At 44.9% G+C, this 11,230-nt stretch overlaps 1 protein-coding gene across 6 annotated transcripts in view; it reads right to left on the reverse strand.

The window, feature by feature from the left end:
• The window catches only part of LOC147222576 (mitogen-activated protein kinase-binding protein 1-like), a 41,425-nt gene extending 31,640 nt beyond the window's left edge, over positions 1 to 9,785 (reverse strand). For all 6 annotated transcript variants that reach the window (XM_086166708.1, XM_086166706.1, XM_086166707.1 and 3 more), the window contains exons 1-7: positions 9,602 to 9,785; positions 8,026 to 8,117; positions 5,009 to 5,071; positions 4,880 to 4,937; positions 3,262 to 3,432; positions 1,998 to 2,135; positions 918 to 1,100 (exon numbers count right to left, since the gene is read on the reverse strand). In XM_086166708.1, the coding sequence (XP_086022834.1) occupies positions 918 to 1,100; positions 1,998 to 2,135; positions 3,262 to 3,432; positions 4,880 to 4,937; positions 5,009 to 5,071; positions 8,026 to 8,117; positions 9,602 to 9,703 (807 nt within the window). In that variant the 5' untranslated portion in view covers positions 9,704 to 9,785. The remainder of the gene's footprint in view (positions 1 to 917; positions 1,101 to 1,997; positions 2,136 to 3,261; positions 3,433 to 4,879; positions 4,938 to 5,008; positions 5,072 to 8,025; positions 8,118 to 9,601) is intronic.
• Between the last annotated feature and the right edge of the window lie 1,445 nt (positions 9,786 to 11,230).

Raw genomic sequence — 11,230 nt, forward strand, 5'->3', positions numbered from 1 at the left:
CGTGAGGAGCGAAATTTCGAAGTGTCGGCGTCTACCAACGACCCCCAGACGCGACTGTCTAGATGCGGGGAGAAAATCATCTTTTAATTGTTATTAAAAGTGCATTTTTTAAGGTGTAGTTGGTACATTAGCGGTTCGCTGTAAAGAAAAAAACAAACTATGCATTAACGCACAGGTGAATTCATATTTCTTGCATCTCGATGTGGAATATTACTGACCGCTACTTTATTATCGTGTCGGGAATCTTTTGTACACGTCTGTGTTTACCTTAACTACCATAAGCCAAATTCCTCTTAGGCGGTAAATATGCCACTGGGAGGAATTTGAGGTTCCGCGTCTCAGGAGGATGTCCCCCCGATCTGAGGCCCGCCATTATTTTCTTATTATTTTGAAATAAAAGTCAAATGTAACCGGAGAGCGTCTTTGACAAGGAAGAAAGAAACAAAAAAAAGAGCAAATTTGCTGCATTTAAAAGAAAATACCGACAGTCCCGCTTAAACCGTTCGGCGAGCCGGTCCAGCCAAAACTACTTCAACCGTGCGTCAAAAAAAAACGTGAACATGAAGAACAAAAGGCGTTATTGATTGATTATTGATATCAAACCCTAGACGGGACTGTCTGGTTGCAAGGAAACAAGTTCAGGGCTTCATCTCATCTCCCGCTGATTATTGTGAGAACATCAACATGTAATTGTTATTCATTCATATTTCACGTATCTCCTTGACCACTATACTTACATAAAATATTACTGAGTTACACTTTATTATTGTGACATGACTGGTGTTCTTTTGCACATCTGTGTTTACCTTATCTACCATAAACCAAATTCCTCTTGGTCGGTAAATAGGCCATCGGGGTTTTTCATAAGCCGTCATTAATGTGTTTTTTGTTTTTTTTTGGGAGGGGGCGTCGCTCACCTGCAGGTCCACCCACTTGTCCAGCATCCTCTTGCTGTTGAATTCGCACAGGAGCCCCGAGGAGGTGATGCAGAAGGTGGAGTCTGACTTGGCGCCCCGTCCGCAGGCCACGTCGCAGTAGAAGTTGTTCCTCAGTTCTCCCAGCAGCCCCGAGCGTCCCAGCAGAGGCAGCGGAGTGTCGGTCTGCAGAGGGGAGGGGATTAACAGATTGCGCCTAGCGCTCGGTGACACTCGCATATGGTGCCGTTCTTAAAATAAGAACGTGCTGATGAGAGGGGGGGGGAAAGCAGCTTAAAAAGCCAAACGAAAAGACCCGTTTTCCCGGCGCATCCGTTCGGATGAAACGGACGCGTCGTCTGGTTAGAAGGTCAAAGGTCAAGGTCACCGTGACCTCGGTAAACTCTCATTAAGAAAATATGACATGTGACATCTTTTGGGACTGCCCTAAACTGATGAAATTCTGTGAAGAGGTAAAAAAACAAATAAGTGAGATTTTAAAATTAAACAAACCAATTGATCCACAGCAATTTATTATGGGTGCAGCATCAACAAGCGACCTAAGGAAAAAACAGGTGTTTACGCTTAGAGTTCTTCTATTAATTGCACATAAAATGATCCCAGTAAACTGGCTCAAACCCCACCCACCCACCCTGGACCAGCGGCGTCAGAGACTTAAGGATGTAAACTGCATGGAACGCATAACAGCAAACTTACGACTTCAGACAGACCTATATCTTGACAAATGGGCACCCATTAAAAAATATTTGGAGAGTTGACGATATTATCTCTATTTGACTGAGTTAGATGTTTTTTTTGTGTTTGTGGTTTTTTGATTTTTTTTTCTCTTTTTTTTTTTTTTTTTAGTTTTATTTTATTTTTCACTTGCTATTGAGGAAATAAGTGACCTATAAAGATTATTGTATAATGTATATCTTGTTATGAGGTTTTTGTTAAGGAACCTGTTCTAGTAAATGGTCAAAAAAAAAAAGGAAGAAACTATGAAAGCGACTGAACGGCGAAGCTACTGCACAGCAAAAAGGAGACATTGGAAATATCATAACAGATCGCATTTGTTTTCACCTTGTTGACCTTGCACTGATCCAGGTACCAGAATTTGACGTGTCGGTTGCCCACGGTTACAAAGTAGGAGCTGTCCTCTGAGAAAGATACGCCCGTCACCTTACTGGACACCTTGTTGGCGGCCACCACCATGTCTTTCTGCAGGATTAGAGTTTCCAAACAAAATGAAAAGACCGTTAAAAAAATGTGAAAAGTCAAACCGCACCTTTTGCAATAACAATCTTATTTAATTCACATATTTTTTATTCCCAAAAGAATACATATCTAAAGGTGCCAGATTGGGTCCTGAAAACACATACCGTATTTTTCGCACTATAAGGCATTCTTAGAATCCTTAAATTTCCAGCCCAAAAATCAGCCGTGTGCCTTTCAATCCAGTATGAATGTATGAATTCTTGTTGTGCTTCCAGACCGTCGAACTAATTCAACGTGGCACACTGCGCTCAAAAATCTGTCAAACGGTTTTAGCGCGACTTTGGTAAGCTCGATTGATTGTCGGACCGTCACCGCCTGACACGGGGACGTTGTATTAAAATGGATCCTTGTTTAAATATGGGTTGCAACGTCGGACAACGTTAGATAACTAATTATGTCGTGCTGGGGTATGACGTTGTTCCAACCTCACTGACTTCAGGTGTCCGCAAGCGCCGGCGACGATACACCAATCAAAGAACAGTGCAGTTTTTGTAATAGCGTTACATCCTGTGCGTCAACATAATATTATTGTACATTTGTGTGTATGAGGACCCCCAAAAATGGCACCTCTTAAGTGGCACGCTAACGAAGCAGAATTCAAACTCAAGGCTATCCGTGGAATAGAGCGGCTGCCAAAGTATTCAACATTAATGAATCAATGGGCCGGATGTGGAGGAAGCAAGCAGATAAAGTAAAGAAGACCAAACAGAGTTTCCAAAGCGAGAAAAATGAGATGAATAAAGTTCGATTAAACTGACTGTTTTGTTTCGCTTAATGTACCGTATGTTTTATCATGCGCCTTAAAATGCAAAAAAAAAACAAAATGCAAAAAAGTCTGCAAATGCTTAATGTTTTCAATAAATATCGTATAACAGGCTGGTTGTATAACAGGTTAAAAGTGCTGCGATTAAATAGATGTATATATCGCAGATCATGTGAACGTCCTAACTTGTTACGAAGTTCGTTTTTTTTTTTTTCATTCCCAAACGTGCAGGTTGAAAAGAGAAAAAGCGACAGAAAACGTCGCGCAAACTGAGCGTTGGGGCCGAGTTCTCGGAGATGCACATACTTTCCACGCCCAAACGTTGACCATCATGTCATGCTGGTTCCCCACGCTGACAATGTACTTGCTGTTGGGGGAGAAAGCCACGCAGGAAACGCCATATTTGTGCTTCTGCAGCTCCGCCACTTGTCTCCGTTCCGCCACGTCCCACAGCCTCACAGCTGGTAGGTGGCCGCTCTGTGGAGACGAGGGGTGGGCGGGTCAAACAACAGCGCCACAGTTCGGCCCGTCGAATGAAAGCACGCCATTCTTTCGGCCGCGCTGCACGCCGCAGTCGCCCGGCGCTCCGCTCCGCCAATCCAGATTATCCTCCCCGACCTCTGACCTCTGCTCACCGCGCGGTTGCCCGTCCTCTAACCCGTGCGCATTCCCGACTCAACAAGATCAAAATCTATTTCCGCCGCGTCTTATTTCGGCGGCGAATACTCAAGGTCAGAGTTAACGGGCGGCGCGAAGGTAGCGGGAAAGGACGTTCGGCTGTGTTGAATGCGAAGGCGGACGAGACATAAAAAGATAAAAGTGTGTGTGTGTGTTATGTAAATCAGCCCCTGTAATGAATGAATAAGTGTGTGTGTGTGTGTGTGTGGGCGCGTGTGACAGCGGGAGTTTTTTCTTATCTTTCGAGGAGGCGCAACAGAGGAGCAGCAGTGATTTAAATTTGATCACAGGGACGAGTTAAATAAAGAAGCATTGTGCCGGTCGCCGACAACGATATAATGATATCATTCGGCGGCGAGGAATGAATTTTAAAGGAATTCTTTTAGGGTAATGCGAAGATACAAGAGCGAGCGAGCGAGGGGGGGGGTTCTTTTTTTTTCCCCAACGTCAGGGTAAACGAATTTTCAATTTCTTCCGAAACGAAACGCGGTGAATTGCATTTTCGTCTGATATGTGACTTAAACAACGCTTGCGTGTCATTTAATTGTGCATTACGGGACATTATTATGACACTAAATTCCCCTTTCTGGTTTTGCTATCAATATTAGTGTAATTTATGGGTGATATTGGTCATTATTATGATATTCGTTGATTTTAGTTACACTTTCTATTCCGGCGCTGTGTTGTTCCAGCACGCCGTCACGACGGGATGGATGGGAAGATTAATTTGTTATTGATTTATTGCGATGTAGATAATCGCAAATGCAATAGATTACGGTGCTCTGATCACTTAGAGAGGAGGTATAAATGGAAAGAGACTTGGCGTAGCCGTTCCCTTGGACTTTGCTTTCTGCCGTCATGGTTACGGCGTCGCTCTCATCCACTTACCCAACAGAAGTCTTTAATCGGCTTTGATTGGCCGGGGGAAGATTAAGACAATGTGTTGTGTCGAGGCGAACGCGCTGCGGCCGCGGCGGCATAATCGACCGGGTTTTAAACTCATCCACGGGCCCGTTTTAATGGGCTGTAAACAAAAGAGATATAAACAATCGCAACTAACAAGCGGGCTTAAATTCTCCCGGGAGTTTATCCAGAAAACACGCTGGAAAATGGCCGCCGCGCTCATATGAAATCCCATAACAATTTTTTTTTAAATGAACACGGTAAAGACGGCGCGGCAGGAAGTCCCAGGAAACGAGTCGATCGCAAACAAACGACGAAAGCAGAGGAGAGGAAGCGGACTCACCTCTCCGGTGACGAGGTATTTTCCATCCGGGGAGAAGGACAGAGCCGTGATGGTCTTCCTGCAGTGATGAAGAAACTCCCTGTGATTCCCATCCGGGGCCAGACGGCGGTCAGACGGAGTAAAACTCACCTCGAGGTGTTGATGAGGTGCTGCTGTCTGTTCTTTTTGGGGTTCAATAGAACGACCACACATCTACGCAAGGGGGGAAAAAAAATATCTCATCAGCGTCTCCAGCCTTGTTTATCATGACATGCGTGATTGTTGACGGAGAGGGTGAATGTTTGGGTGTCTCTATGTGACCCCAAGAGCAGGAGAAGCTGCATGGATCATGTTCATGATCATCAAGTATGAAAAATATCCATGTCTGAGCCTGGATTATCTCCATGTTCTCCATGTTCTCCTGCCTGGCAACCGTATCCGAAGACCTCCCCGTTCCAAGCGACGCAAACGCCAGGGATTTTAACACTTTTACTGAATCGCAACCTTCTGCATGCTCTCCAAACAGATCCAAACCACGCCTTTGTTAAACAGTGGAAGATGAAAAAGTAGGGAGTGTGCAACTGCATAGATGAAATATCCATTATTTTAGCTCTTGTGGCAAATGGAAATAAATACTTGCACATTTGTGCTGGTACATTACCTCCATCATTAGACATTCGCTCATCACAAAAACAAAGGATTTCTGGTTAAATTTAGATCTGGAATCTAAACGGGTGTCTTAACTTAGCGGCGCTATAAATATATGCGCAGGCTAATCAGCTCCAGACTCCCGGCCAGCAGGGGGCGGCGTCTCGGACGGCGAGGACACCTGACGGGGAACGAAAGGTCCGAGTAGGTGCCTCAGAACAACAGACGCCTCGTACTTGCCGCCGCGGTCCTCGGCGGGAACTTAAACAGGTCGAACGATTAAACCTCCTGATCAGGAGAGATCAGCCGAATTAGTCCTCTACATATTTGTCGTTACCACGGTAAAGCTGTGTTATGTCAGAGTTTTAGTGTGTACCAGGTCAGCGGCTCCCTTACATGGATTTCATCATTTTGCTGAACATTGGCTTTCTATCAATTCTAATTTCATTCATTCATCATTTATATTGTTTATCCTGCACTCAGGGGTGCCGGAGGCTCTCCCAGCTGTCGTTGGGCGAGAGGTGGGGGTTCACATATACAGACGTTCGACCATTCGCCCTCTCATTCATGCATCTTAAAGACATGCAACCATTGACTGGTGACATGCAGTCAAGGGAGGCAGGAGAAGCTGTGCCTCACTTGGAAAATGTAAAATGAAAAAAAAAAATTTCAATGGTTATATTTATCAGCGATTTGCACTAGGAAGATATTTCTCAGTTAACAACATCAGTTTTTGATTCAAAATCACTATTTCATATTTACTGTTCCAATACTGAAAAGGGATGAGCGGTGAGGCAGCGGACTGTCAAGCCTCAACTGTTAACGGACTATTAGTGCTCTGCACTAACACTGTATTACTGTCTCTATATGTCGCTATTAAATGTTTAAACACTTTTGCAATACGATCTACCGGAAATCCCGGACGAAAGAGCTCACCTATATTTAAGCCGCAAGAACTAATTTTCAAAATAAAAAAGACATTGTACATAAATAACCCACGCTTGTCTATAAGCTGCAGGCATCCCAGTTAAAAGATTAGATATCAACGCAGACAGATGTTGCAGGAAAGGTTTTTTCGAAAACTTTTAATTGAATAAATGGTGCTACATCTACAACCACCAGTATATAACACAAATGCTTTTTTCTCCAGAACGGATGCCGAATTATGTACAGCAGCTCTATTTCCTTCTTCAACAGCCAGACTGATCACTTTCAACTTAAAAAGCTGCATCAAACGCATTTCTGTGCGTCTTTTTAATGATGGAGGTGTGTGCAAAACGCACAAAATGGCGACCTGGAGAACTATCGTAAATGCGAGTGGGTTTGCCGTCCACGGTGACCGGTAAAAAATTTCGTTCTTTAAGGTGTTGGTTGAAGGAAGCTACTGTAATTACCATAAAAAAAATCCATAAATTATCCGCATTGCTGTAAAAGTCGCAGCGTGAAAAAAGTAGCGACTTATATGCCGGAAGTTACTGTACATTTCCAATGTACGGTATTTTTTGTCAACAAACGTATGTGTGTTACTAGTTTCTTGTGCCGTGTGATTATAAAACAGCTGCAAGGGGCCACTAAGTGAGGCACACAGTCCTCCTGCCTCACCAGCCATGAACCACTGCCATTCACTCACGCATTAACAAATCTAGACATACGGCCGATCAGTCTCTCAGTCATGCATTTGCACAATTAAAAACCTGCAAGGAACCTCCTGCATGTTTTTGTAGGAAACCCAACGCAGACTCGGGGAGAACATGGAGGCTCCAATCGAAAAAGCGTAGAAGAGCTAACCATTGCAACAACGTGCCGCCGCAAAAAAAAAAAAAAAAAATTGATAGGAAAACAGAGAAAATTTGATGCATTTCTAATCGGGTCTGCATCCTGGTCTCGTTCCAGAACATCAGACGGAAACGAGCTCCTGTGACAGGAAGCTCCGCTCCTGGTCTCCCAGCTGTCGTCCAGACGGCAGGTGGATCCAGCTAAGACGTCCACCTGGCCCGTCTGCAGAGGAGGCCTCATTGACACGCAACGCTGTGGCTATAATAGTCCTTTTCATTTCCTCGGCGGCCATTGACCTCCTTGGCATTAATATGGCTTTGTCCAAAGATTCGAGAGCGACACAAAAGAGGCTTAGTGCCGCGTTTCTGCCGCGGTCTCGTGGGAACCGGCACGCCTGATTTTAAATTCCGCTTCGGCGTGATGATGCAGCGGTTTCAGCGGCGCCCTCGCCCCCCGATCCCCCCCCCCCCCCCCCCCCCCCTTCCGTGTCATTTCATCCGACCGCGAGCCGTGTTAACGCACCGTTTCCCGACACGCTGAGACGAAGGTTCGTCACGTCGCCGCGTCTGTCAAAGGAATTCTCCCTGCGGATCAGATCACAGGGAGAGCTGTGGGAGATCGTCTCCTCCGAGATGACGGAGTTTAAACGCGCGCGGATTCGCTTCGCGTCTGCGAGCGGCGGATTTGATGAGGGATCGTGGGGTGCCGGCGGGTCAAAGGTCAGACGGCGATTTTCATCTCACCCTGCGGGATACGCCACGAGTCCGGATTTGGGGTTGCAGGCCAGGCCGCTGTTTCCTAAGGCGGTGATGCCCAGAACCTTCTCCAGCGTCACCTGTGGAGAAACAGAGCGGCGGAAACGCCTCAAGAAAGGGGTCGCTTTGCATGGGTTCATCATTAAAAAGGAAAAATGCTCACGGCTCCTGCGAAGCGCCGCAGTTCCCACATGAAACCAGCTTTCTGGTAAAAGTAATAGAACAATTTCCAGAGGAAGAAGCTGTTCGACAAATGAACGTAATATCTGTCTCGGCATCAGATGAGCCGTACCCTTAATGGAGAGTTTTTGATGAACTTCTGGTTGAACTTGGAAGGAAGCTGTCATTGGGCGAGAGGCGGGGTTCAACCTCGCTTGCCAGCCAATCACAGAGTCTCGTGTTAGAGACACGCAACCATTCAACCTCTCATTCACATGTTATGTAGAGAGAAAAAACATCTATTATCTACAATCATTCACCTGGCATATATTGACATACAACCATTCTGTCCTTCATTTTCACGTCATGTGCGATGTACGACATTCACCCTCTCATTTAAAGGTTATATAGAAATACAACAATTCATATTTTTCATTCAAATGCCACATCATTCACCCTCTCATTCATAGGTAAGAGACATGCAATCATTTACCCTGTGATTTATGAACAGACATACAACTATTCACACTCTCTTTTATAAAAATCATACCATCATTCACACATCGTAGCGACCAAGTCGGTCACGTTCTCATTCGTTTGTTCGATAGAGACGAAAAAAAATGAGCCCCTTAATTCACCTGTCATATATTGATATACAATCATTGTGTCCTTCATTCACATCATGTTAGATGTATGACATTCGCCCTCTCATTCATACGTTATATAGATATAACCATTCACCCTCTCATTAAAAGGTTATATAGATGTACAATAATTCACCCTCTCATTCAAAGGTTATATAGACATACAACTGTTGTCGTACGTCTTGTTGTATTGTTGACTCTTGTAACGGTCACGCTGCCGTGATTAAAGAATTCCTCCAATGCGGATCAAAAAGTTTATCTTAACTATTCATGCTTTCATTCATACATTAAATAGACATACAACCATTCATCCTCTCATTTGTATATCATATATAGACAGAAAAACCTTGACTCTATTTGTCTCTATGAAAGGATGAGAATGAAAGGATGGTTTGGCGTCCGATGGTTTGCCCACCGGAAACGGGCTCCAGCAGGTTTGCCGGTGAATGGATGAAAAGTTGCATTCTATAGTTTATTCTTGCACAGAAATCCTCAAGAAAGAAGACACTTTTTTTTCCCCACTCATAAAAATACTCAAAAAGTAGGACTAAATCCACCAAGCAATTACTCAGAAAGTATCTCAAAAATGTCTCAATACATATTTGTAACTTTTTGTAACACACACTTGCCTATATTTACTATATATATATTAAAAAAACAAGTTTTCATGATAGTTTCTGCGCATGTGCATGTGCTAAATAATCCCGATTTTGCAACGACTCGGGTTCAGGCTCAGACAAACCCGACGTGCAGCCACTTGCCTTGGAGGCGAGTTTCTCCCCGCGGTTCCCCGGGTGTCTGCCGGAGGGAGACCGCAGCAGCTTCCGGATCCGCCCGGTGATGGTGAATCCGTCGCCGGGCATCGTCCCTTCCCCCCCGGTGATCCTTCCCTTCACCCAACCGGACGGTGCGTCTGCAACCTGGACGTGCGGCCGTTAATCTCCGGCGGGGTTTGCGGGCTGTCGGTCCTCCTCCTCCTCCTCCAGGACGGCGCCGCCTCCTTCCCTCTCCCTCCGGTGCAGGGCGGGAGCAGCTGTTCGCTCCTGCAGGACGTTTGAAGGCTTGATCACATCAGTGGCCGCTTGAAGATCCGAGATTTAACGGGATTACAGTGACTGCAGGGGGGGGGGGGACTTTTTGTCTCTCGCTGTCGTGTTTATTTAGGGTTAATCACATCCTCCGGCTGTTTATTCACTTAATCACTTTATAAATGGGGCTATGAGTTGGGAACAGTCGGCTGACCTCACAAAAAAAAAAAGGAAGTCAATAACAACATGTCAGAATTACTACACTTGTATTACTGTGTTATTACTATGTTGGGTTTTTACATTTGAACTCTCAAGATGGCACAGCCAGCCTAGTTCTCCAAACATTAAAACAGGGTTGGGCAAACCACGGCCCGCGGGCCACATGCCGCCCGTTGGTCTTTTTAATCCGGCCCACCAAAGATCGGTGCAGATTTCATACTTGATGTGAATGATTGAATGATGGGATCAATGAATGTTGGAGCTCAAAATTTCATTTTTGGAGATACTTGAGAATTTTCCTGAGCTGATTGACACAGATCGGCTTTGTGATTTAGCCTTTACTGTGAACAAAGTGACACACACGTATGAGCTGGACGTGAAGTTATAGGGAAAAAACGGTTTGTGCATGAAATGCAAGCGAACGTCAGAGCGGACAGACGATTATGATATGTACCGTAAACAAATGCGTTTTTTTTTTAATATGTATCGTATCTTGTGCTGACCCGGCCCGTCTGTCAAATTTAAAAAGTCAAAAGTTTGCCCACCTCTGCACTAAAAGGTTGTGTGTTTGCTTTCAATAAAAGTTGGGCTTTACGATCAACATTTCAGACTGTTATTTAAGTGTTACTACCCCCCTTTTCTGACAATTTCTGCAAATACAAACAGCAGTACTTTGCATTTGCATGGAAAATAAATGCAAGGGTATCAAAGAGAAACACAGTAAATGTCTTTCGTCTCACACTTGTTATCCACTGTTCTTATACAGGTGTGAAAATCTTCCACTAAAAAATTCAAAAGGATCTAGATTCACCCCGTGGTGTAAACAATTGGGAACGTGCACGGTCACGCGCAGAGTTAGGGTGTAAAAACCGTCGAGCTCGGCGTGTGTGACAAGTTGATGTCGTTATCTTGGGGGAGAATACGCATTTAAGAGATTTTCTATCCATTTAAATATATGCTTTCAAACACTTGATAGCATTCCGCTATCAGGCACCCGCCCGTGGTGCAGGGCGCACGACGGGCCCTCGGGGAGCAACTCGGGGGTTTCGGGTCCCAAAGAGAAGCCGGAAATCGAACCGGCGACCTTCTGCCTGAGCCAGGGAGAAGTAAAAAATGTAACATTATAAGGATTCCTTACATTGT

This window comes from Fistularia commersonii, chromosome 20, assembly GCF_037954325.1.
Source record: "Fistularia commersonii isolate RoL2024-O1a breed Wild chromosome 20, RoL_Fcom_v1.0, whole genome shotgun sequence".
Taxonomy (NCBI): Eukaryota; Metazoa; Chordata; class Actinopteri; order Syngnathiformes; family Fistulariidae; genus Fistularia; species Fistularia commersonii.